The following is a 26,730-nucleotide window of genomic DNA, read 5'->3' on the forward strand; positions in this document are numbered from 1 at the left end:
TCAGCCTGGGGTGGGAGACGACTCTGTCACCTGCCCTCTTGGCAGTCTCCAGAGTGACCCTCAGCCTGGCCCACAAGCATGGATGCCTCTGAGGATCCTAAGCAGTGCCCTGCCAGGGGGTCATGCCCAGTGTTCCTGGCCATGAGCTCAGGAGTTGTCCGTTATGCTCCATCAAGCTTGTGCCCTGCAACCGAGAGGAACTTGGGAGAGGAATCCTGGGACACAGACAGGTAAGCTAGGGACCTGGAAGCCCGAGGGGAAGTGGGGGAGGTCTTGCCACTCCACAGAGGTATGCAGGATGGGGATCAGAAACTGGCTTTGAACTGTTTGTGCTCACATGGCGCCGGGAGGAGCTTCAGGAGCTGCCTACGGGGTCAGTGGCAGAGGCAAGCTCTGTTGTCTTATCCAGCTTGATCGCTATAGAGGTAGAGGGGAAGCTCAGAGGGGGCAAGATACTCATCTTGGGTCACATAGTGAGCTGAGAGCAGACTTAAGTTCCAAATTGACTACAGTGTCTTCCAGGCTTTCTCATCTACCTTCAGCCTCAGCTGGTTAAGGGTGACAAGCTGACAAGGGGATGGCAGGGGAGGGGTGGGGTGGGGGAGTTCAAGGAGAGCCGTGGCTTGTGGTTGGAAGACACACTTTTCAGTTCTCCACTTGCTGGGCCAGGCACTCAGCAGGCACTGGATAATTTTCTCCAGGCTGGCTGCACCCAACTGCGGCTTCCAGCAAGCCCCGTGGCCTCGGGGTTGTCTTTTTGGAAAGCTGGTGTGAGGAAACTCCACCTCGTTGCTGCAGGCTGAGTGGCATCACGCAGGTTCCTGTACTTCGCTGAGCCTATCCTTTTCAGTGGAAAAGCAGGGCTGCACTGCTGGGAAGGGGCGGTTAGGGCTCCGAGTCCAGAATGGCAAGATGCATGGGTGATAGGGTGTTTTTGGCTAGCAATTGGATGTCACTGCTCTCAGAGTAATGAACGCACTTGTCCTTTGAGGCCTCACTCAAGGGCCTCCCAGGCTGAGGCCTCTTCCTCTGGAGCCACAGTCCTGGGCTGACACCTCCTCTCCTTTATCTCCCACCAGTCTGGTTGCCTCATTTATCATTGCCCGGGTTTTCAAAGACTTGTAAGTCCAGGATCTGTCCTGGCTCCTGTTCTGTCATCTTCTCCCTTCCCTTAGATAGTGGACGAGCATGAGGAGCAGGAAGACAGCATTTGCTCAAGGCTTAGCTGGGGAAGGATTCAAGTCAACAAACCTATGTTGACATTTGCTTGGGCCAGACCCTGAGCTGGGCTGGGGTGGATAGAGGAGCTCAGCCCCCGGGAGTGCTGATCCTTGCGCTTGGAAAGCCACACTATGCCGTAGACTCGGAGAGTGAAGGACACAGGAGGCCTGGGCTAAATACTTCTGGCAAATTGGGAAGGATGTTGTGGGGAGGGCTGTCCAGGTTAATCAGTGTACACGGTATTAGTAGCCATGGGAGTGGGAAGGCGTGGATTCCAGCCTGGCCTGCAAGCGCCAGGTCCCAGCCTCGTGTACGAACCGTGCCCACCTGAGCTAGCACTCTTACAGTTTTGAACTTATGGTGATCCTCCTACTTCAGCCTCTTGAGTACTGGGATTAAAGATCTACACCACCATGCCCAGCCTCCTTTGTATTTTTTTAAATATTTTATTTGAGAGAGAGAGTGGGAGGGAGACAAACAAAGAGGCGGAAAGAGTATGGGTGTGCCAGGGCATCCTGTCATTGCAAATGAACTCCAGATACATGCACCACTTAGTGCATCTGGCTTTATATGGATATTAGGGAATTGAACCCAGGCCATCAGGTTAGCAAACAGGTACCGTCAACCATGGGACCATCTCTCTAGTCCTCTATTTTTAAATTTAAAAAAATTATTTATTTGAGATAGTGAGATTGGGAAAGGACAGAGAGAGAGAAAATGGGTACCCCAGTGCCTCCAGCCACTGCACACAGACTCCAGACACACATGCCACCATGTGCATCTGGCTTACATGGGTCCTGGGGAATCAAACCTGAGTCCTTTGGCTTTACAAGAAAACGCCTTAACTACTTAGCCATCTCTCCAGCCTGCCCTCTTTTTAAAAAAAATGTTTACTTTTTAAAGTATTCTGGTTGAAAAGCCTGTATTTATTTACTTATTTTTGTTTTGTTTTGGTTTGGTTCACTGTGTAACTCAGGCTGATCTGACATTCATGGTAATCCTCCTCTCTCTGCCTCCCAAGTACTAGGATTAGAGGCATGCCTGGCTTCCTTTTTGGTGTGTGGGAGGTTCAAGGTAGGGTCTCACTCTAGCCAGGCTCATTCTGTAGTCCCAGGCTGGCCTCGAACTCACAGTGACCCTCCTACATCTATGCTGGAATTAAAGGTGTGTGCCACTACACCCAGCAGCTGGCTTTTCTATTTTGAGCAGAGGCACCATTAGTGGGTAAAGGTGCACAACAGGCAAGTAGAGGTGTTGGCGGTAAAGATGGTTGAGGGAATGTGGCCCCGCTCCTATCACCACCACACCCACCAGCCAAGTGCGGTGGTGCCCGCAGCTGTTGGGGAGTTGGAGGAGGGGCGTGCCTTCAGCCTAGGAGCTGGAGACCAATCGAAACAACTTAAGTAGAACCCCTCCCAAAGGCGAGGGAATCCAGGCAGCATCTGTGTGCTTCCCCTTGCCTTCCTAGCCCTGAGCCTGCAGGTGAATGAGTAAGGGTGTGCATATGTGAGACAGTGAGGTGACCCCAAATGAAGACTTGTCAAACTACCTCAGGAAGAGGTGTGTGGGCTGGAAGAGCAGCACCTCAGTGTGCTAGCCTCAGGAAAGGAAAGGGCTCCCCCAGTCCTCTTCCTTCCTGCAGACTCCACATGCAGGAGCTGGTCCCCCGGCAGGTCAGAAGGGCTTGGCTAAGCTCTCCCTGGATCCTCTTCCCCAGGCTGAACTGGTCACGTCCTAGATGAGGACAGAGAGACTGAAGGACAGGTGTCAGGGATTCAGGAAAAGGTTTTACAGAAGACCTGGAAAGGACAGGTGTGTGAAAGGGATGTTCTTCCGAGGAAAGATAGGGATGGGAGCCGGGCGTGGTACCACACGCCTTTACTCCCAGCACTTGGGAGGCAGGGGTAGGAGGATCACCATGAATTCGAAGAAGCCACCCTAAGATTACATAGTGAATTCCAGGTCGGCCTGGACTAGAGCGAGACCCTATCTCAAAAAGCGAAAAAAGAAGAAAAGATAGGGATGGGAAGGGCACGTTCAGAGGCAAAAGGGAGGCCCCAGGAAGTGGGGGTTGGTGAGGAGACTTGGTTCCAACGCTCTGCAAGTGGGACTTACTTGGGGTTCTTCCCCTCCCCGTTCCCAGGACCTATGTCACACAGGGGCAGATGCAAAGCAAGGAGCTCCGAGAAAAGGTGCGCGACTGGAAGGCCCGGGCAGAGGCAGGGGCGGGAGGGTGTCCGCCGGCCTGGGAGACAGTGCGGGCGACAGCCGGGCGCTGAGAGCCCCGGGGTCGTCGTAGGTGGCCCAAGCGGAGGGCGACTGGGCGGCGGGCTGGCTGCCCGCGACGGGGATCTCTCCTCGGGCTGCTCACCGTCCCGCCGCGGCTGGCAGGGCCGGCGCTGGCCCAGGGAGCGCGCCCGTGGCCGGCCGGGGGCGGGGCCGGGCACGTGTCCTCGGGCCGCCTCTCGGGCACGTGACCCGCCCGGAGCCCGGGGCGGGGCGGGGCGGGCCCGGGCGGGGCCGCGATCCTGGTCCCGAGCGGGTCCCGCGGCGGCCGGACCGACCGACCCACGGGCTGCGGGCGGGACCGACAGGCGGCAGGGCGGCGTGGCGCGCGCGGGCCGCGGGGCTCGGCACGCGGCGGCGGCTCGGGAGCGGACGCCCGGCGCCGGGATGTGGAGCGGGTAGGTCCGCACGCGCTGGCGCTGCCGCGGGGTCTGGGCCCGGCGGGCCTCCTGGGGTGAGAGAAAGGGGTCTTCGCCGCGTCTGCATCCCATCCTGAGACGCTCAGAGGTCCCCCCCACCCCCAGCCCTGCCTGCACCGCAGCGAGGGCGAGCAAGCCTCGGCGGGAGCGGTGGAAGGACGTTGGTGGGAGCCATCCCAGTCCACTCTCTTGGGGTGGGGAGGGCGAAGGGTGACAGCGTCAACTCGTCTTAGCTCATCGGGAACGCTGGGGAGAAGTGGAAGGAGACTGGTGACTGTGAGCGCACGCCGAGGTAAATCTGGGCCATGCACTTAGAGGAGGGCGCCTCCGCACTCGTGAACTCTTGGAAGAGCCTGCAGTTGGGAAAGCCGGGCTGGGTCTCTCTAAGGTCACCGGCCAGTTGATGCGAAGCATCCTCCAGGACGCTTGGTGTGGGATGCATGGAATATCTCCGCAACTCGGAGGTAGAGAGTATAGACCCTGGGTCTTGGGCTAGAGGCCCCTCCCTTTCCGACCCCAACCCACACACTCACACCCTGGTGTCTCTCGGGGGCCATTGGTTTTCCAGGCTGGTTCCTGTTCTGGGCCAATCTGATGGGAGATCCTATCCTGTGTTCACCAAGGTTGAGGTCCTTGCTTCGAACTAAGGCAAACATCTCCTTCTCTTCCTGGGGCTGGAAAGACTAGGTGCCGGGGTGGTACTCCTGCAAAGGACTCTCCCAGGATAGAGCTATGGTTCACAGCTGGGGAGAGAGGGTGGTGCAGGTGGAATCTACACCTCCATGGCACCCAGTAGAGCTTGACCTTAGGTTTTAGAGAAGAAATACAGCTTCAATCCCAGCAGAGGCGACAGCTGTAGGCTCCCGGGAGCCTGGGGTGTGAATACTATAAGCTTCTTGGAATTCCACCCCAGGGAAAGTGGTTAGGCTCTAAGAATTCATGGTTGAGGTGGGCTCCTAGGGCCTGGGGTTAAGGGTGTGTGATCTTTTTGTTTGTCCCCCCCCCCCCCCAGGTAGGGTTTCACACTAGTCCAGGCTGACCTGGAACTCACTATGTAGTCCCAGGGTGGCCTCAAACTCACGGCGATCCTGCCTCAAACTCACGGCGATCCTACCTCTGCCTCCCAAGTGCTGGGATTAAAGGCGTGCTGGGTGTGTGATCTTATGTGGGGATGTGTGCTTGTGAAGCAGTTTGGTCAGAAGGCAGCTGGGGAACCTGTGTTGGGTGGACTGAAGCAGTTGCTGTGTGATGCTAAGGGTCTCTGGGCCTCTAGGTGAAGGAAGGAGGTTGCGGTGTGTAAGTGATGCCCTTCCATAGCCAGATGCAAGTGATGAGGGTTTGCCGTAGGGACAGCATCAGAGTCTCAAAGTCTTGGGTGTGGGGTGTACATTCCCAGAGCTTTGCTGGAGGAGCTAGGCTGTCAAACTCTTTCCCGCTTCCCACTCCTGGAGTTACTGGTAGGCACCACCACACCCAGTTAATGGGTTGCTGGGGCTCCATCCCATGGCGGTGTACCTGCTAGGCAAGCACTGTACCAACCAGCCTTAGTCTGACTTCGTGTGTGTGCACGTGCATGTATACAGATAGGATGTAGGTGTACTCTTGCCATTGCACGGGTGTGAAGGTCAGAGGACAACCTCTGGTGTCGCCGTCCACCTTGTTTGAGTCATTTGCCCGCTGCTGCATTCTCCAGGCTGGCTGGTCCAAGAGCTTTCAGGTTCTTCACCTGCCTTCCCCGTACCCTAGGCATGCTGGGATTGCAGGTACTCACAGTACAACATTTGGCTTTTGTGGGGTTTGGGTGTCTGAATGCACACGCTCCCACTTGCATGGAAAGCACTTTGTATCTCTTGGGCCATCTCTGCAGCATCCCCTCCTTTCTAGATAGGATTTCAGTATCCCATGATCGTCTCAAGCTCACTGCCTCAAGCTCACTGCGTAGCTGACCTTGAACTTGTTTTTGTTTCCTGAGATAGGTTCAGATAGCTGGACTGGAACTCTAGATCCTCCTGCCCCAGCCTGTTAAGTACCAGGGTTTCAGGATATACCAGCACACCCCACTGCTCAAGGGGACCTTAAAGTGCTGATCCCCTCCCTACCCCACCCCACACATCAGACTAGTCTGCTGTCTCTCCATCATCTAATTTCACAGATCCATGGTCTCGGGTTCCAAGCCTGTTTCTGGTATAAGGATAAGGATGGCATCTTGAGTATTTCTCCAGCTTGCATAGCACTTGGGACTTGGTGAGCAGAAGCCAAAGCCTGGTTCTTGGCGGGTTCTTTTTTGCATGGCTCTGGTGTAGCCCCTTTGGCTCAGTTTCCCCACCCACTGAAGGAGTCTAATCATACCTATCTCTAGGGAGACCTACTCTCTGATAGACTGTTGAGGAATGAAATGAGACCACTCAGCCTCTTTAGGGATGGGGGCCATGTCTTTGCCCCAGACCAGTGGCTGGGGAGTCCAAGGGTTACAGGGCTGGCTATGTGAATTTTTTTTTTTTTGAGGCAAGGTTTCATGTAGTCCAGGGGGAACTTGAACTTACTGTGTAGTTGAGGATGGTTTTGAATTCCTGATCCTCCTACCTCTGCCTCCTGAGAGCTGGGATTACAGGTGTACACCATCACACCCAGTTTATGTTCTATGCTGGGGGCAGTACGTTGGGCCTCAGGCATGCTAGACAAGTACTCTACCAAATGAGTTATAACCCACCCTAGGCTATGTTATCTTGAGCTAGTCACTTACTGACCTGGACTCTCAATACCCTCAGGGCCATGCATACCTGAGTCCTTGAGCCCTAAGCTCAGGAGCCTAGGGCCTCAAGGCCAGGAAGGAGTTAGTGGCCCCGCCTCTATGATCCACCTGCTCGCCTTGCCCTCTCCACAAGTGGACATCACTGTCCTGCGGTTGCTTACTCAGCCCATGTGTGCCCAGCATCTGCCCATCCTAGATTCTCCCAGCATTGGTACCCAACCTGTGCTTAGTAGGCTTTGGGAAGAAAATGGGAGATTGAGCCAGGTGTGGTGGCACACACCTTTAATCCCAGCACTGGGAAAGCAGAGGTTGGAGAGTTCGAGGCCAACCTGAGACTACATAGTGAATTCCAAGTCAGCCTGGCCTGCAGCGAGACCCTGTGTCCAAAATCAAACAAACAAAAGAGTGGAGGCTGAAATGAAATAGAATAGCCTCCTACCTTGTGCCCATGGAAAGACCAGGGCTGGTACTGAGCCCAGCACTTACTAGGCACATGCTGGAGGTCTCAGTGGACTAAATGCACAGGGATCACCTCAAAATTCTGTACCCCAACTCACCCAGGCTCTGCCTGGCTCCTGGTACAGAGAAAGGGGGGGGGGCTGAGTCCCATCCAGGGCCAGGCTGGGCAGGCCTGGGGACACTGGCCTGGCCACCCATTAGATAGTTATCCTGACCTCCTTCTCCCCCACCACAAGAATTTGCTCCTGCAGTGCCTCCCCCAGGTGGCATAGGTGTACCCTGTCTCCTGCCTGTCCATTTGCCCCTCCTCGTCTCGGCTGTCTGGATCCTGGTCCAACTTCAGGCCCTACCTTCAGTGAGGCAAGACATACCTCCAGTCCTGAGGCCACCCTCCCCTGTCCCCAGCCCAGGCACACCCTGGTGCTTCCTAACAGCTGCCGCGGTTCCTGCCCTTTCCCTTCAGCTGCCCACATCCCACAACACTTCCCAAAAGCCTCAGCCACCCACTTTTGCTTCCCTGAAGACCCCCTCCCAGTTCCTCATTCCCGTTGTGGGTACCACTGCTCTCATTCACCTTTCCCCTGGTTTTTAATTAGCTTAGTTAATCAATTACTGCATATTTTTCCTGCCCTCCTACTCAGTCCCTGCTTCGCCCCACCATGGGTCCCCCTGCAGTGTTTTGTTCTGAATCCACACCCCAGCCCCAACCTGCCTGGCTAGCACAGCAGCCCTGGACATCACCCTGACCACCCCACCCCTGCCCCCATTGAGCACTGTCTCAAACTTCCTCAAACCCCATCTGCATCCTGCCTCACTTCTCTGAAGCCACCATTCATCCTCTCTGCTGTGAGGACAGGTCACGTGATCCCCTGTGCATTCTGAATACACTTCCCATCCTTCCCACCTCCTTGCTGTGTGTTCCAGCCAGCTCTCCGACCCTCTGTGGCTCTTGGGTGCCTTGCCATTAAAAACAGGCATGTGGGCTGGAGAGATGGCTTAGTGGTTAAGCGCTTGCCTGTGAAGCCTAAGGACCCCGGTTCGAGGCTCGGTTCCCCAGGTCCCACGTTAGCCAGATGCACAAGGGGGCGCACGCGTCTGGAGTTCGTTTGCAGAGGCTGGAAGCCCTGGCACGCCCATTCTCTCTCTCTCCCTCTACCTGTCTTTCTCTCTGTGTCTGTCTCTCTCAAATAAATAAATAAAATAAATAAAAAATAAAAAAAAAAGGTGTGTGCCATCACGCCTGCTTAAAATATATTTAAAAAAAAAACAAAAACAAAAAAACAGGCATGTGAGGGGGGCTGAAAGAGTGCTTAGTTGTTAAGACACTTGCCTGTGAAGCCTAAAGATCCAGGTTCAACTCCCCAGTACCCATATGATGTACCCACAGAGGCACAAGGTGGTGCCTGTGCCTGGAGTTCATTTTCCGTGGCTGGAGGCCCTGGTGTGCCCGTTCTCAGTCTATCTGCCTCTTTCCTTGCTGCCACTCTGTCTCTTTCTCTCTCTAATAAATTAATATTTTTTTAACTTTTGTATTTATTTATTTATTTGCAAAAAGAGGAGAGAGAATGGGCACAGCATGGCCTCTAGCTGCTGCAAACAAACTCCAGATACACTTGCCCCTTGTGCATCTGGCTTATGTGGGTCCTGGGGAATCGAACCTGGGTCCTTTGGCTTCACAGGCAAATGCCTTAACCATTAAGCCATTTCCCCCCCATTTTTCCAGCCCAATTTTTGTTTTGTTTTGTTTTTGTTTTTCAAGGTAGGGTTTCACTGTCTAGCCCAGGCTGACCTGGAATTCACTATGGCGTCTCAGGGTGGCCTCGAACTCACAGCGATCCTCCCTTGCCTCTCAAGTGCTAGGATTAAAGATATGTGCCACCACGCCCAGCCCGCTTAAATAAAAATTATTAAAAATTAAATTTTAAAACACAGGCAGGGGCTGGGAGTGGTGGTATATGCTTTTAATCCCAGCGCTTGGGAGGCAGAGGTAAGAGGACTGCTGTGAGTTCGAGGCCTCCCTGAGACTCCATAGTGAATTCCAGGTCAGCCTGGGCTAGAGTGACACTGGCATGGGAATTCATCTTGCCCCAGGGCTGTCATGAAGCCTGTGATGCTCAGAATGGTAGGCTGGCATGAACTTGACCAAGAACCTGGAAACCCTTCAGGTGTGATTGGGTCTGAAGACTTGGCCCTCTCTATGGGCTGAGCTTTGCTGGGCTTGTAGGCTGCTCAGAGAGGGGCACAGAGACCTCGCAGCAGGCCAGGCTGCTGGCTAGGAGTAGGAGCTGAGAAGGCTGTGGCATGGGATACTATTTGGCCTCCTGCCAGGCGGTCCTGGCCTCGGCAGAGCTGCTGAATGACTGTGGGCCACTGAATCTAGGAGTCCTCCTTTCTCTGTGCTTTGTGGGTAGGAACAGAAACCCTGCTCCCTATCCAGGGCCGTCCTGGTGGGCTGAGGGTTATGGCCACTGCTTTGTGTATTTCCTGGGGAAGTGGGGGGGGGTAGTACTTCCTGTAAGGGAGGGTTCTGGGCTTCAGGACTGGCTTCAGGATGGGGGTGCTGGCCACCCCAACTCTCTCTGACCTTGACTCTTACTATCTCCTGACCCTGGCCCTTCCCATCCTGTGGCATATCCCAGAGACCAGACTGTGTTCCTGCAAAGTGGCGTCTGAGGAGGGGCAAGGATGGTGGGTCTCTACTAGCCAGGGACCTGAACTGGCCACCTCAGGGGTTCACACACAGGTTTTGGGGATTCTGGTTTAGCTGGACCTGGGGCCTTTCTTCTTTCTTCTGAAAAAAAAATTTTTTGTTTTTAAATTTTGGCTTTTCAAGGTAGGGTCTCACTCTAGCCCAGGCTGACCTGGAACTCACTATGTAGTTTCAGGATGGCGTCAAACTCATCACGCCTGGCTTTGTTTTTGGTGTCTTGAGACAGGGTTTTGCTAGAGCCCAGGATGATCTGGAATTTACTTATGTAGTTTCAAGGTGGCCTCAAACTAATGGCAATCCTTCTACCTCAGTCTCCCAAATATTGCCATTAAAGGTATGTACCACCATGCCCAGCCTTTTAAAAAGTTTTTAAAATTAGTTATTTTTATTTGAGAGAGAGAGAAGTAGAGAATGGGCTCCTCTAGCCACTGCAAATGAACTCCAGATGCATGTATCACCTTGTGCATTTGGCTTATATAGGTACCAGGAAATCAAACCTGAGTCCTTAGGCTTTGTAGACAAGCATCTAACCATTGAGGCAGCTCTCCAGCCCCAATTTTTTTCTTTTTTTTTTTTTTGAGGGAGGGTCTTACTCTAGCTCAGGCTGACCTGCTATTCACTATGTAGTCTCAGGGTGGCCTTGAACTCACGGTAATCCTCCAACCTCTGTCTCCCAAATGCTGGGCTCAAAAGTGTGCGTCACCACGTCTGGCATTTTTTCTTTTTTCTTTACAGAGGTTATATCTCCTCTCTCCCAGTCTCCCACTTTCCCTGAGGCTCTCCTCAGTGGGGTTATTGGTGTTCACTGTTGGGTAAATAGAGTCTTCTCAGTCATTCCTGCGGCCGGCCGGGGTGGGGGGCAACTGTGCCTCAGGATATTGCTACCTGTGGCTCTTACAATCTTCCTACCCCCTCTTCCACAGTGGTCTCTGAGCCCTGCCCAGCCTATTAGCAGTCTGTTTAGTGTTGAGTTCTCTGATTCGATGGGTTTTGATTGCCCATTGTGTCTGTTGCCTTTCAGTGGAACTGGTTGTCAGGCTAGCAGTGAGAGCCAATACTCATGTCCCCAAGTCCTCTGCAGTTTCTCTTGAGCCCTGGCAAGTGTTCTTGTCATGTTGATAGGTCTTGAATCTCCTTAGTTTTCCTCTGAAATTTCTGAGTCACAGGAGCTAGCCTTGCATTCAGGAAGTGGGGTTGGGGGTGGGAAGGTCTGCAGATTGGCACTTCCCTCCACAAGCAGTCTATGCCTTTCTTCCCCTCCTGCCCCTGCCTTTCCTGGCCCAGGCGAAGGCCAGTTCGTGTCTTCTTGGAAGCCTGCTGTGTCCATACTTCTTACCATTAAGATGTGAACTTTGGGCTTTTCCACTCAGGGTCTCTGTGTCCCTCTGAAAAGGCCTCCAAGATTTGTCCTCTGGCTACAAAATAGGGGCTCATACCCTTGGCAATGGGCTGAAGTCAGAACCTTCTGGGAGAATGGTGGGGTGGCTTGGCCTTACCTCCAGCCCATGCCCAGAAAGGTCCAGGATGCAGTGCTGATGATTCTAGGTGTCTGGGAAGGCTGGCGGCCTTGTTCTCTGGGGTGGGGAGTGGACAGTGGTGTGGGGGGGTGGTGGTCCTCAACTTGGAAGTGGGCACTTGCAACTTTCCCCAAGTCCCTGTCATACTGTGGGTCATCCCCATCCCTGGCCTAGGATTTTACCCCCTCTTTGAAGTGGACAACTAGGTGGAGTGCGCTAGTCTGGCCCAGCCTCGGTGGTTATGACCACACTTTCCCACCTGAGGAGATGGAGCTGTGCCCCAATCTCCAGAGGATACCCTCTGCCACCTTGGGCATGGGTACCTGTGAGTTTAGCTGTGGGACCCAGAGCTGGGGCAGGCATTATGGGCATCTGCCAAGTGTGAATTAAGCATGACTCACCTGGCACTGTGACAAGTGACTTCCTCTTTGCTTCTAATAGCACCTTCTGCTGGGTTCTACCCACTCCCCAGGAAAAGCGTTTCTCAAGGACTTCTGACTTTCCCAGGACAGAGTCTTGGCCACAGCCTCCCTCCCCAACCTGTCTCCTGGGACGGTGGGTTCTGGGTCTGAGTGGAGTTTGAGAAGCCAGTTCAGGTCAGAATTGGGTCAGGTTTCCCTCCTTGCAGTCCACGTGGAGACACCCAAGTCCCCTGGGCTCAGTAGCCCTGGACCCTGAGGGGACGTGCTGGTTCCGGCATTCTCATGCCACAACCGGGTCACGCAGCCAGAAGCTAGGATCCTGGGCCCAAGAGCTAGCTGCCTGCCTCCATGCCACTCCTGACCAGCTGTGTGACCCCAAGCCGGTCCTCTTTCTTTGACCCTTCATCCCTCAATTGTAGACTAGGGACAAGATTCCAAGAACTGTGGAGGGGGCTCAAGAAGAGGGCTGGGGGCTGGGGGCTGGGCGTCAGTCAGGTGCTTATCTTGTTAAATGTGAGGCTCTGAGTTCAATCCCTAGACCCCATTGTGTGGTGATGCATGCTTGTAATCCCAGCACGAGGGAGACAGGAGGATCACTGGGCTTGCTGGCCAGCCGGTCTAACCTGCTTAGGGAACACAAGGCCAGCAAAAGACCCTGTCTCAGGAAAGGTCGGCGGGGCGGGGGGGTTAAGGATATGGGAAAAGTGTTTGCCAGATCTGAGTTTGTGCCCCAGTATTTACATAAAATACGGGCTGTATCAGCACATGCCTCTGATCCTAGAACTGGGGAGGTGGAGACAGGAGAATTCCTGGAGCTCACTGGTCAGCCAGTCTGGCCTAATTGATGAGCTCCAGGCCAATGAGAGACCCTCAAAAAGAGGTGGGGGGAAAAAAAGATGTGGAGTGGCAGAAAGAATGTAAGAGCCAAAGGAAGGGTAGGGCTCCTTAACAATACACTCTTCCAGACACAAAAATGTCTTGGATATCTATGACCTCGAAGTGCCTGGCACTACCTACAAAGACCATTATAATAGGAGGAAAAGATGATGACATCAGTCGGGTGTGGTGGCACACGCCTTTAATCCCAGCACTTGGGTGGCAGAGGTAGGAGGATCCATAAGAGTTCGAGGCCACCCTGAGACTACATAGTGAATTCCAGGACCGTCTGAGCTACAGTGAGATTCTACCCCGAAAAAAACAAACAACCAAAAAAAAGATGACATCAAAATAAAAGAATGATTGAAGGGGGGAAGGGGCATGATGGAAAGTGGAGTTGTGAGGGGGGAGGGAATTACGGTTTATTGTCTAAATTTATGGGAACTGTCAATAATAAAAAAGGGAAAAAGAAAAAAAAGTGTTATTTAATGGCAGTGACCACTGGGGTGACCCAAAAGATACCATAGTGCTGGGAATAAGTGACAGGAGTATTCATCACTGAAACATCTCTCTCTGTTTTTAAACATTTTTATTTATTTATTTGAGAGAGAAAGAGGCAGATAAAAGAGAATGGGTGTGGCTGGAGAGATGGCTTAGCGGTTAAGCGCTTGCCTGTGAAGCCTAAGGACCCCGGTTCGAGGCTCGGTTCCCCAGGTCCCACGTTAGCCAGATGCACAAGGGGGCACACACATCTGGAGTTCGTTTGCAGTGGCTGGAAGCCCTGGCGCGCCCATTCTCTCTCTCTCCCTCTATCTGTCTTTCTCTCTGTGTCTGTCACTCTCAAATAAATAAATAAAAAATGAACAAAAAATATTTTTAAAAAAAAAAGAGAGAATGGGTGTGCCAGGGCCTCTAGCCACGGTAAATGAACTCCAGACACATGCACCACCTTGTGCATCTAGCTTATGTGGGACCTGGGGGAATTGAACTGGGGTCCTTTGGCTGTGCAGGCAAGTGCCTTCACCACTAAACCATCTCTCCAGCCCATCTCTATCATACCTTCCAAGGCTCAGGGTCCATTGAGGAAGAGGTGACAAAGAATATAAGAGCCAAGAAAGGGCAGGACTGCTTACAATGCAATCATTTAGCAAGAAATTGGCCTCGAAATCTATGTCCTCACAGTGCCTAGCACTACCTTCTCAAGACCCTAGCAGGAGGAAAAGATGACATCAAAATAAAAGAGAGAGGAATTGATTAAAAAAAAAAAGGCGGGCCACGCATGGTGGTACACACCTTTAATCATAGCACTCCAGAAGCAGCAGTAGGAGGATCGCTGTGAGTCCTATTTAGGTCAGTCTGGGTTAGAGCGAGACCCTGCCTTGAAAAAAAAAGAGAGAGAGAGAGAGATGGATAAAGCCAGGGGTGGTAGCATATATCTTTCATCTCAGCACCTCAGAGGGAGAGTGAGGTAGGAGGATTGCAATGAGTTGGAGACTGGTCTGGGCTACATAGATATTAAGAGGTCCTATGCTGGGCGTAGTGGCACGCCTTTAATCCCAGCCCTTAGGAGGCAGAGGTAGGAGGATCACCCTGAGTTCGAGGCCACCCTGAGACTAATTCCACGTCAGCCTGGGCTACAGTGAGACCCTGCCTTGAAAGACCAAAAAAAAAGGTGCATGCCCTGGTGGAATGAGAGAGCTCTGTCCTCACCTTCCTTGTTCATGGAGGCCCAGTCTCTTCAGGAAAGGCTAGGAGCCTCAAGTCTGCCTGCTGGGCCTGCTGCTAGGCTGAAGGGTTGGCAGGGGCTCATTTCTGGGGTCTCTGGGTACTCAACTACTTTGTATTGCCCAGAGAGAAAGTGAGGCTCAAAAGCCGTTCGAAGACCATCCTAAGGTCCAGAGAACAAGGAGTGGGAGAATGGGGCCCGACTTTGCTTTGCGCTCCTGTGGTGCGGCTTCCCTGAGCCCTTCTCTACTTCCTCACTGTTATCAGCCCCCCCCCCCCCCCAGGCCAGCCAGCGTTGCTCAGAAGATGCTGGCTCAGGAGCCTCAGGCTTTTGCTGAGTGAGCAAATTGGGAGGTGCTGTCTTTGCATAAACGTTCCCTGGCCTGACCTTCCTTCTTTCCTTCTCCGGGGTCTGCTTCCAAGGGGCCGTGGGGTGTGGTTGAGGGACAGTTGAAGGTAGAGGCCTCAGTGCCCACTGGGGTCTACAGCTTCAGGGACGGGAGGGTCCAGAGGTCCAGAAGGACTGTTTGCCTGAAATTACTTAGCAGTCCAGAGAGAGCTAGGGGAGTGGGACAGGAAGTGGATCTGCCTTGCTTGGGCTATTCAAGGAATCTTCCTGCCTCCCCGGCCTCATGCTTCCTTTCTAGTCTGTCCCGAAAGGGGGAGCGTTTGCATCAACTCTAGCATATTGACATTTGCCTGAATGTCATATTAACTATAGCATTGGATTTACATTAAGTAGTATCTATTAAGGTAGCTCCCTCTTAACTGCCCCCTCCATGTTGAGATCTGCCCATTCTCTTAGACCCTTGGCTGTGGCGATCATTGGGATTGTCCCCACTGTGTAAGAGCAGAGACTGATTCTCAACATTGACACGTTTATAGTCACCTGCTCAACAAATGTCAACTGAGGCCTGACCGAGGCCTGATCTACTACATGCCACATGCAGCTTTGGGCCCTGAACTAGAGTATGGATGGGGGATGACAAAGATGGGTGTCCCTAAGAGAGTTTATGCTTGGTCATTCTGTCCTTGTAACCATCCTGATTATAGTTTAGTGGCCCTATTTTACAGATGGGCAGACTGAGACCCAAGTGTTGTCCCAGGTAGGTCTTAAGATCCCACCTTGTGTCTACTGATGTCCTGTTTGCCTTGCAGCCCACCCCAACCAGATGAAGGCCTCCAGGTCTCCTGGAGGAATGTAGGCTCTTGCAAAGGCCACAGGGAGTCCCCAGGAGGCCTGGTGGAGGCCTGTACAGCGGAGGAGGCCCAAGGTGAGGAGAGCCCTGCAGCTGCCCAGCTGGTCGTATCTCGCCTGCGCAGCTCCTCCATGGAGATCCGAGAGAAGGGTTCTGAGTTCCTGAAGGAAGAGCTCCACAAAGCCCAGAAGGTGGGGGCCTCGGAGTAGGATGGAGGGGCGGGGGAAGAGCACCTCATCTGGGAAAGCCCAGACACTTGTCAGGGGGAGCGGTCATGAACTTGGCCACGTACTTGACCAGTGCTGGACTCCTGGGGATTCAAAGGAAGAGGATGCTCTTTGGTCTTTATTTTTCCTGGCGCTGGGGATGGCTTCAGGGGGCAGCACTGTCCACCCATGAATGCAAATGGGGGACATGTAAGTGCACCGTGATGGCTCACGTTCATGCACGTGTGTGTGTGCCTGTGTCCAGGAGAAGAGTTTGCACGGGGGCCGTGGGGTGGACCTCCTAGGGGGATAGGGAACCACGGGGGGCTACTGGGCCAGGTGTCGGTCCCAGGCACAGCCTTCCCAAAAAAACCTCCACGGTCAGCCCCATGTGCTGATAAAGCAGGGACCCCGTCTTTATTACCCAGCCAAGGAAACAGAAGTCCAGGGGCCCAGGGTCTCACAGGCATGCTGGCCACCTGCTTTGCTATGGAGCTACACCCCCAGCCTCCCGTGGCTTCTTCTGTTTGATTCTTTGTGTTACTGGGACCTCAAGGGTGATAGGCAAGGGCTCGCCCACCGAGCTACCCACCCACCCCCCACCCCAGCCAACGACACACCGTGACCTAGCTGAAAACCTGCACCAGGCCTGATGTGCGGCCGGGCTGCAGCGCTCACTTCATGTATGTGCCGAATAGAAGGTGCCAGAGTGGGGAGCACTGAGGCTGGAAATCGGTGCCCTCAAGCCTCATGCAAGGGCCTGCAGGGGCGGGGAGAGCTGGCGCCGCGGTGGGCTGACCACCTCCGACCCCCGCTGTGCGCAGGAGCTCAAGCTGAAGGACGAGGAGTGTGAGCGGCTATGCCGGGTGCGCGAGCAGCTGGAGCAGGAGCTGGAGGAGCTCACGGCCAGCCTATTCGAGGTATGCCAAGGGGGCGGGCACGGGCGGCCTGGGTGCAAGCGGCCCAAGGGTCCAGTGGCATGTGACCACTCACACAGAGGCTGACCCCTTCTAGGAAGCCCATAAGATGGTTCGGGAAGCCAACGTGAAGCAGGCAGCCGCGGAAAAGCAGCTGAAGGAGGCCTGGGGCAAGGTGAGGCCCACCCCATCTGCTTAGAGCTCCCATGCTCCGCTCACTGGGAGCACTGGTCTCAGCTCTCAGCCATCCAGCAGGACCTCCACAGAACCAGTGGGCAGCAGGAACCGGTGAACCCAGACCCCGGGAAGTCTAGGAGGGTTCTGAGATTCAGCAACCACATGTCCCAGACCTTATCAATGTTTCTGCTCACCACAGAGATTTTTCTGAGGTTTTCTGAGGCTGGGAGGACCTACTGATGACTATAGTCCCTTCTCTGTCCTCCCAGTCCCCTTTCAAAGCAGAAACCTGGACGTGGCTGTGGTTGCCCATCAGTAAAATGTGAGGCCAGGGCTGTTGTTGGCTAGTAGGGACCCCAGAGTGCTGAATAGAAAATCTAAGAAGGTACCAGACATCTGCTTCCAACTGAGCATTATCACTCATAATGTGACCTGAGTGAGGCAGGCCATATGTCATCTCAGCCTCATTCTGTTACCTATAGAAAGGGTATCTTGCTGGGCGTGGTGGCATGTGCCTTTAATCCTAGCACTTGGGAGACAGAGATAAGAGGATTGCAGAGAGTCCGAGGCCACTCTGAGAGTACATAGTGAATTCCAGGTCAGCCTGAGCCAGAGTGAGACCCTAATTTGAAACACCAGGGGCCCACTACTGGGGCTGGGCTGTTTTGAACTGACTGACAGGCTTTGGTAACCAGGATGGTGTTAACCCTGGGTTGGGGTTGATGGCCATCCCATCTGGGCTAGATCGACATGCTGCAGGCAGAGGTGACGGCCTTGAAGACATTGGTCATCACGTCTACACCAGCCTCTCCCAACCGTGAGCTCCATCCACAGCTACTGAGCCCCACCAAGGCTGGACCACGAAAGGGCCACTCACGTCATAAGAGCACCAGCAGCTCCTTCTGCCCCGTCGTCTGTCCCACTGCAGGGCGCATCCCCACCCCAGACAAGGAGGGCAAGGAGGTGAGGCACAGGCTGTGGTGGACACAGGATGGGGACGGGGCACGCGCAGCCAGCCAGCCAGGTGGAGGCCGGTGAGCCCAGCCGGAGCCTCCTGTGGGACCCATAGGCTGCTTTGCCACTGTCTGGGCCTTAGAGTCCTCTGAGTTGCAAGGGCTGGACAGGCTCTGCTGGCTCCATCGGGAGGTGGTGCTCTGAACCTGAGGTTGGGTCTGTCCCCAGGGGTGCCCTCTCAGAGCTCCTCTGTGGAGACACACTTCCTTGGCCTTCAGAGGACAGGCAGAAAACACTGGGCCTCTGGGGAGGGGCTGCCTGGACCCTGTGTGGCCACAGTCTTGGGGCCTAGGATCGCCTGCCGACACCCCTGCCCTCAAAGGTCCTCACTGCAGTGTTTGGCTGTGGTGCCAAGACAGGAATCCCTCCCCTGCCTCAGCCGGTCACATAGAACGCTCATGGCCGCAGGCTCTTGACAAGGATGCACATGATGCACGGGGCCAGGGGAGGAAGGGCTTGAGGATACGGCTCAGTTGGTAGAGCGCCTGCTTAGCGTGCAGGAGGTCCTGGGTTCAGTCCTCAGCATGCACTGAGTGTGGTTGTCACACTTGCGATCCCGGCACTCAGGAGGGAAAGACAAAAGGACCAAGAAGTTTAAGGTCATCCTCAGTTACACACTGTGTTTGAGGCCAACCTGGACCTCCCGAGACCCCGTCTCGGGGCTGCATTAGGTGCACACCCTGGAGAGAGGGGCTGGGGTTCAGCTTCCTGGGGCTCTGGCTCGAGTGTGCTCCTGTTAGACCTGCCCTCCACCTACCTCGCAGCAAAGCTCCCTTCTGAGTGCCGAGCTTCACACTGGACACTGACGTTTCCTCTTTCCCCCTGTCTGTGTCTGTCCATCTGTCTGTTCGTCCGTCTGTCTGTCTACCTACCCCCTCTGGCCCAGTCTGGGCTGCCCCCCTTACTCTCCCTACTCCTGTGCGTGATTCCCAGCAAGGCCATCCACCTCACCTACGAGCCGGCCTGGCAGCTCCTGCCTGGGGAGCCGCCCGCAGCCCCCACCTCCGCTACCTCTCTGTCCCTTTCCCGACAGGTAATGGCCTGCAGCAAGGGCCGCCCCTTCTGCTGTCCGGGCTTCGCTCACTGCATGCAGCCCAGGGCAGGCCAGCGCCACCTCTTCCGAGTGGACGGCGAGGCAGCCTGTGTGTGTTCCCTGCTGCGTGCATGTGCCTGCGTGTGCATCCTAGACATGTAGGGACCTTTCTGTTCTTCTGGGGACCAGTGGGTTCCTGTGGGCTTGGTCTTGACCTTTCCTCCAAAAAGAGGCAATGGGGGTGTTCAGGTGAAGGCCTTGGGCTCAAGTCTGTGATTTTGCAGTACCAAGAGGTTTGAAGGACACCTGGACACAGTACACGTAGCTCTAAACTCTTTGGGGTAAAGGACACACGGGAGCTCCTCTCCTCCTGGACTCTGGTCCCCTGCATGGCTGCTGGAGACAGGCCTGCTGGCCCTCGAGGCCCTCCTGCCCCTCCGCTCTGCCTCCCCGCGCTGCTGGCCCTCGGCCCTGACCGCCCCGCCCGGCTCGCCTCCCACCCAGGTAGACACGGCTCTGTTTGCGGAGTTCCAGGCTTGGAGGGCGTCCCCCACCCTGGACAAGACCTGCCCCTTCCTGGAGAGGGTGTACCGCGAGGACGTGGGCCCCTGCCTGGACTTCACCATGCAGGAGGTGAGCTGGGCTGGACGGGCTGAGGAAGGCCAGCGTGGCCTCCGGGTGGCCCTCAGCTGGTGCTCAGCTATCCTGGTCTGCCACAGCTCTCGGCGCTGGTGCGGGCTGCCGTGGAGGACAACACGCTCACCATTGAGCCCGTGGCTTCACAGACTGTGCCCACAGTGAAGATGGCCGCGGTTGACTGTGGGAGTACCAAGTAAGGGTCCCTTCCTGCCCACTTGAGAAAGCCCCAAACCTTGGGCTGCGCTGAGGGGGCAGGGTAGGGGTTTGAATTTCAGGCTTCCTGGGCCCTGGTATGGGTTCCCAGAGTGGGCAGTGCCACTGTGGCATTCGGGCCTGGAGGGCCTCAAGGTACCTGACCTAGCTTGGAGACATAATGGCCTCCCAAGAGAGAGAGAGTTACCACCCTCATGCCAGGCCAGGAAGCCTCTTTGGCAGAAATTCCTGCTGGGAGCTGGCTATCTCTTCTTGGCTTGGTCTCACGCTCCCTCTCCCTCCCCTTTTGTCCCACAGGGGTTCCGGGCTCTGATAGACACATAAATGATTGCCAGTGTCTGGCCCTACCTTTTGCCAAAAAATTACCAATGGTCCTGGCATCTTAGTCCTGCTGGTTACTCAGCTGGTGCTGAGCAGAGGCCCGGGCAGCATGGAGGGCCAGAGCGGGCGGGAGCAGAGGCGGGAGGCTTTCCCACTTGCCTTCTACACCGGCCTAGGAGGGCTGGCTCCAGGATGAGTAAACAGGAGTGAGCCGAGCAGAGAAGGGCCTTACACACATAAGGAACAAAGTGAGAGAAGTTGGAGAAGCCGGGGTATTTACAGAAACAACTCTAGATCATGGGCCAGAGTCAAGGGGGTGACAGGGAGTTGGGGCTAAGACTGCAGAGTGTTCAGGGCTAGAGTATAAAAGAGCTTTCATTGGCTTGGGCACCAGTCTGCTAGGCTGATTTTTTAAAAAATTATTTTATTTGTATTTATTTATTTGAGAGAGCCAGAGTCAGACAGAGAGAGGGAGAGAGAGAGAGAGAGAATGGGCATACCAGGGCATCCAGCCAGTGCAAATGAACTCCAGACACATGCACCATCTTGTGCATCTGGCTTACATGGGTCCTGAGGAACCGAACCTAGGTCCTTTGGCTTTGCAGGCAAATACCTTAACTGCTAAGCCATCTCACCAGCCCTAGGCTGATGTTTTATATGTAGCTCATCAGCAGATTCTCTCTAAAATGGATTTCTGGTCCATTCAACCTCACGGCTAAGGAGGTGTCAACAAACACCCTCATAAGTCCTCCAGCCTTTTTTTTTTTTTTTTAAATTATTTATTAGAGAGAAAGAGGCAGATAAAGAGAATGTGTGTGCCAGGGCCTCTAACCACTGCAAATGGACTCCAGATACATGCGCCACCTTGTGTATCTGGCTTTATGTGGGTACTGGGGGAATTGAACTTGAGTCCTTCGGCTTTGCAGGTAGGCACCTTAACCGATAAGCCATCTCTCCAGCCCTCCTACTTTTTTTTTTTTTTCCTCTCTCAAGGTAGGGTCTTGCTATAGCCCAGGCTGACCTGGAATTCACTATGTAGTGCCATGCTGGTCTAGAACTCTCAGTGATCCTCCTACCTCTGCCGCCCAAGTGCTGGGATTAAAGGCGTGCGCCACCATGCACCGCTCAACCTTTTAAAACTTGAGATTCTCCCAAACAATTTCCTGGGCTGGAGGGAAGCCACAGGGAAAAGCGATGGATTAGATGGAAAAGCTGCTGTAGCACAGAAGAAAGGGAAAGGGAGAGGGGAGGCAAAGAGAGGTCAGAAGGAGCTGAGGGAATTTAAGCAGAAGGCAGGCCCTAGACTGGCGGCATGATGACCCAGGGCATGGGTGGGGGAGGGAGCCCAGTAGGTGATGCCCTCGAGGTCACTGTAGATGCAGGGAGCAGAGGGCGGGGTGAGATTTGGGAATGGGAGGCCAGGTGGCGGGCTCTCAGGAGCACGGACACCTGTCACAGGAGTGGCCTGGGCTGAGGGGACGGATGCGCCATGATGGGACCTGCATGGGAAGGCAGCTGCAAACCATGGAGGGATTAATGGGGGAATGGGGACTAGTTACACAAGCCTGGGGCAGGGAAGGGAGAGGCAGCCAGGCCTGAGCTCAGGGGAAGCGGTGACCGGGTCTGAGATTCCAATACAGGTGGTAGTTTTAGAGGTTACGGGGGAAGAAGGCTTTGGTACACATGAGCTAACCTAACTCTGTTGCCTGCGCAGAGCAAGGAAAGGTGTCTCCACATGGATCCAGCTAGATTTAATGTCTATCCTGGGACTCTTGGGGCCACCCCTGGCCATCTTGGTCTAGCCCTGGGCTCCTTTAGAAGTTGGGTCTGTGCCTCCTCGGGGTGTGCGTGGACAGAGCGGGCAATCTCATTCAGTCACTACGCCTCTTTTGCTCTCCCCAGCACGTGTGCCCTCAGTGGGCTGGCCCGCACCTGCCGACACCGCATCCGGCTCGGGGACTCTGAGAGCCACTACTACATCTCCCCATGTTCTCGGGCCAGGGTGAGTCACCTGTCACAAGCGTCACTTGACTCCTGGGGCCACCAGGAATGATACTCTGGGTCCAGGCCTGGGAGCACAACCTGGACAATTCTTTCTACAGAGTGGGGTTCAGGCCCATTGAGGAACAGAGTCTCTGGGCTAGATGCATTGGTGTCCTGTTGGTAAATAACAAATGTGCATAGACATGGCAGCTTAGGCCCCGTCTTACCTTTCTCCTGGGACAAGAGCCTGGGTCTTGTTCAGTGGATGGCCTCTGCTCAGAGACTCAGACTTGCAATTGGGGTCAGCTCAGCCAGCTTCTTCCCTGAGTTCAGGGTCCTTCTCTAAGTTCTTGCAGCTGTTGGAATTCACTTTTGTGTGGTCATATGACTGAGGTCCTTATGAGCCCAGTTTCTGTCATGTAGTTTCTCAAAACAGGGCAAAAGTGTGTCCCTGGACCACAGTCTAGACCCTGTGGCTTGCTCAGTGGCCACAAGTCCTCTGTATCCCTTCCCAGTCCCATCCACAGCTCAGTGGAAGAGCCCATGCCAGCCTAGTCATCCCCAGGCCTGGCAAAACCCCATCGAGCTGCACTTTCTTTGATACCAGCCTGGGCATCTGGCTCTGCTGGGCAGAGCTTGGGAGAGGACAGGAGGATCTAATGAGACCAAGAGATGAGGCATTGACAAGGAATTTAGCTCTGGGGAAGGATTCCACCACTTTGCCACTCCTACTCAGGAAACTCTGGTGGGTGCCCACTCTCTACACAGCTGGCACTAGAATTGTTCCCACCCCACGCCATCCCCAAATCCTTGCTTCCCCTCCCCAGCACCAGGCTGATCCTCAAGAGCTTTCTTACACCACCTTGCGTTTGCCAAGCAACCCAGTTCTCTGCACCGCCTTGGCCTTCTGGCAAGTTCTGTGTGTCTGGAGGCCTACAGGGAACATCACCCCTCCCTGCCGCCTCGCTCACTCTTCAGCTTCTGGGTGCTTCCATGCCTTAGAGCCCTGGGTATTTCATAGGGATGCTTGTGGACACAGCTGCCCGCTACCGCCTACCCTGTCTCAGCTGTGCCCTAGAGGTAGACCCCATCATGGACATTTTCAGAACTTCTCGGGGAAGTGAGAGAAACAGAATGATAGCAGGGAAAGGAGACAAGACAAGATGGAGCCTAGCTTCAGCTGGATCCAGAGGGACCTCAGTGCCCTGAGCTGCTCCCACCCAAAGCACGGTGTTGGCTTGGTGTTCCAGCCAGCCCAGATAGTCACTGGCACAGGGAGTACTGCGGACCGGGCCCAGCCTATACTGCCATTGCTGAGAGATGGGCCTGGTGCAGGGTAGGCTCCTGTGAGAGAGCCCCTGGACAGTGCCTGAGACAGCGAACAGTTGCCAGGGATGGGCATGGAACAGGCCCCAAGCCAGACTTGGCACAGGCACAGGGACCAGAGCAGCCCAGGTAAGTGACTCTGATTACCTTTCCTGGTATGACACATGGCGCCTGCCTCAGGCCTTGGGTGTCCAGACCTCCACGCACAGGAGAGGCAGGTCCACTGGAGGCTGAACATGTATTCTGGAGCAGGGTATCTGATTCTACCCGTCAGCTTGACCTCTTCTTACAAGCTCCATAGTCCGCAGTTTTTACCAGGTGGCTTAGTGTCATTTGGGCCTCGGTCTTGCCCACCTGTTAACTGGGAACGATGACAGTGTCTGCCTCACTTGCTGCGTCATTGAACGGGTAGTTGCTGCAGTTACTTAGGAGCAGTGCTAATCTTCTGCTTTTAATGGTAACTTGAAAATCTAGACCAGAAGAGTCAGGGCTACCAGGCTGTGCGAGGTACCTGGGACTTCCTGCTGTGGTCTCAGGTTCACATTGGCTTTTGAGGGATACACACACACACACACACACACTGAGTGTACAAGGTCTGGTGGGTCACACCCCCCTTTCTGCCTGCAGATCACCGCAGTGTGCAACTTCTTCACCTACACGCGCTACATACAGCAAGGTCTTGTTCGACAGGACGGTGAGCGCCCCCTTGTGGCAAGTTCAGGGATGGTGCCCAAGAGGGGAGGCACAGTACAGTCAGTGGGGGACCAGCAAAGGAATTCTGAGTCTATCTGCCAGCAGCAAAGGGGAAGGTTGTGGGCCAGTGGAAGATTCACATTGTTGGGTTCCAGGGAGAGCTGTGTGCTGTAACAGGAGCCTGCTGGGCTCTGCCTTATCCAGACAGCAAGCCTGGTACTTCCTGTGTACCTGTGTGCAGTTGCCCTTTCTGCGGCCCAGAAATATCTCTGAGCCCCGAGGGCTTGTAGGAATAGCATTCCTCTTACAGGCTTGGCATTCATGGCTTCATACTCTTGGGCCTCCTTCCCTGTGACTCTGTCCCCTGCTCCCTCAAGGCCACCAGAACAATAGGCTCTCTGCCTCTCAAGCCTTTGCCTAAGGCTTTCTTCCTCCCCACTCCCTGCCCTGGGCCAGGGTTGCAGCCTGTCCACTTCAGTTCCCAGCGGTAGGGTGGGGCAGAGTGGAGTGTATCTACTTGTCTGGTCAGCCCAGTGTCCTGCCCAGAGCCAAAGGGAAGGGGCCAGGCCTGCTGCCTGAGGTGACTCCGAGCTGTCCCTCTCTGCCCACAGTGGAGCCGATGTTTTGGGAGATCATGAGGCTTCGGAAAGAGATGTCACTGGCCAAGCTTGGCTTCTTCTCCCAGGAGGCCTAGGGCACTGCCTGGGGCTGAAGAGGGCTGGCTCTGAGCTGGAGCAAACACCTGCCTCAGGACAGATTGGAAAACAGGGTCCTGGAGCCAGCCTCACATTAGAAGCTGAAAAAACAGACCAATGGCCAGTCTACGGAGGCATCGTGAGACATCGACCCCTTTGTCTTTCTGTTAGACTCTGCAGCCACCGAGAGAATTTTCTAAAAGCACAAAAGACCAAGGAGCTCGGAGCCATATTCTGGGGCTCAGTACTGGGAGGAGACCCCTGAGCAACCAGCACCTCCTCAACTGCTACCTACCAATGCCTTTTTTGCTGCCACATCTTCAAAAGGGAACTTCCCTGGGGTTGCTGGATCATTGGACATCCTCCACCAAAGCCTCCAAGCGCTGGGCTACCAGCGCCCCCTTGTGGCCAGCCGTCACCCTACTCCCAGATGGCCTTCCTGTTGACTGCCCCAGTGGCAGGACCTCCCCTGCTGTTCCTCTAACCCCAGCTTGAGCGAAGTGGAGACCTGCCCCAAAGTTCTCTGGCGAGGAGTCTGGACCCCAGCTTCCCTGTCCCCACCCACCCTCTCAGCCTCTGGCTCCAGGAGGCCCGGATCCCAAAACTGCTGGAGGACTGGGGCACTTTCCTTCCACAGGGGCCTCAGGATGCCTCCAGCAGGGGCCCCACACGTTGGGGCTGGGTGGGGTGGGCAGGTCATGCAGGACCTGGCCACTGCCCCACCCATCATAGCCCACTCAGAACCAGGCTGAGAGGTTCCGACCTAGGTACATCCCTCACCACGCCCTGATTTCCTTCTCAGAGGAATGTAACATGATCTCTATTTAATAAAGGAAGGCTTTGTTGGTAGGAGCTGGACAGCTGTGGCCTTCAGTCCTGCACCCTGGGGCTCTGGCCAGGGCTTGGGCATCTGAAGGAATGAAATCAAATCCTTTCCCTGCCTGCCCTCGTGTTTGGGATTAAACCCACAAATCCCGAAGCCACCCACATATGCTTGCTATCGGAAAGACTGTCAGTCCTCCTTAGTGGTTCTGTGGAATTATGGAGGATTGGAATGAGCCCTCCCTCCCTCTGCGCAATTTGGGCAGTTCTGTCCTTTGGATCACCCAGCCCTCAGAGATTACCTCTAGTATACGAAAAGCATCTAGGCTGCCCAGGGCTTAGCAGGACAGTGCAGGATTGACTGGTGATGTCTGCCTGTAGTGCAGGTTTGGCCCGTAGGAATTCTGGATTTCCCACCCCCAGACTTAGATTCTTAACAAGAGAGAACAAGAGTGGAAGAAACATGGTCTTGGAGTGGGACTGAGCCCCTCTCCACCTGTGGGGCTGGGCAGCTTCTAGGTTGAGTCACAAGTAGATAATGGCCTACTGGGACTTCTCTATTGGCCCGAGGCCCAGCTGGGAGGTAGATCACCTGAGAGCTCATCAGGGCTCTTAAAATCCTCTGCCCTGTGGTCATGCACTCGTTTAATGTCATCACTCACTGAGGTAGGATTGCTGTGACTTCAAGGCCAGCCTGAAACTACATAGTGAATTCCAAGTCAGACTGGGTTACAGCAAGTCCCTACCTAAAAAAAAACAACAAAAAAACAACAACCTCTGTCTTCACACCCCTGCCCTTAGCTGGTTCCCAGGACTCTCCTGTCTTCCCTGTACCTCCTTTGTTCCCCCATCCTGTCTTTTGTCCCTCCCTATCTCCTCAGGCCCCATAGATAGTCACTGTACATCCATTGACCCACTCAGCCAATACTGGGATCTGCTCTGTGATCATCAGCAGTAGACAACACAGCACACCAGTAAAAATATCCAGGCAGTTTGATGAAAGAGAGTAAAAACACAAGGAAAGCCAAAGAGGATGTCAGGAGAGGACATGAGATGACCATGGTATCCTCTCCTGCACTGTAGCTCTTTCCATCTTATAGTTTCA

General features: G+C 54.6%; 1 protein-coding gene across 5 annotated transcripts; it reads left to right on the forward strand.

Moving 5' to 3' along the window:
• Positions 1 to 25,652, forward strand: Rab3il1 (RAB3A interacting protein like 1). 5 transcript variants are annotated; one of them, XM_045131955.1, is made up of 11 exons: positions 1 to 230; positions 15,546 to 15,777; positions 16,617 to 16,712; positions 16,807 to 16,884; positions 17,631 to 17,849; positions 18,787 to 18,933; positions 19,438 to 19,566; positions 19,653 to 19,765; positions 22,009 to 22,108; positions 24,043 to 24,109; positions 24,720 to 25,652. In XM_045131955.1, exons 1-11 carry the CDS (start codon positions 79 to 81, stop codon positions 24,800 to 24,802), a joined length of 1,416 nt encoding a protein of 471 aa, XP_044987890.1. In that variant the 5' UTR covers positions 1 to 78; the 3' UTR covers positions 24,803 to 25,652. The 5 variants fall into 5 exon arrangements, with proteins under 5 accessions (XP_044987890.1, XP_044987893.1, XP_044987891.1 ...); XM_045131956.1 differs by lacking the exon at positions 1 to 230 and adding an exon at positions 3,395 to 3,413; XM_045131957.1 differs by lacking the exon at positions 1 to 230 and adding an exon at positions 3,852 to 3,905.
• The last annotated feature ends 1,078 nt before the right edge of the window (positions 25,653 to 26,730 follow it).

This window comes from Jaculus jaculus, chromosome 1 (assembly GCF_020740685.1).
Source record: "Jaculus jaculus isolate mJacJac1 chromosome 1, mJacJac1.mat.Y.cur, whole genome shotgun sequence".
Lineage (NCBI taxonomy): Eukaryota > Metazoa > Chordata > Mammalia > Rodentia > Dipodidae > Jaculus > Jaculus jaculus.

Bases quoted from the DNA above. Each gene is read 5' to 3' on its own strand.
- Rab3il1 (XM_045131955.1), top strand. From the start codon at position 79: ATGGATGCCTCTGAGGATCCTAAGCAGTGCCCTGCCAGGGGGTCATGC. The intron at 15,778-16,616 runs GTGGGGGCCTCG...CGCTGTGCGCAG, and splicing joins AGCTCCACAAAGCCCAGAAG to GAGCTCAAGCTGAAGGACGA. The intron at 19,567-19,652 runs GTGAGCTGGGCT...GGTCTGCCACAG, and splicing joins TGGACTTCACCATGCAGGAG to CTCTCGGCGCTGGTGCGGGC.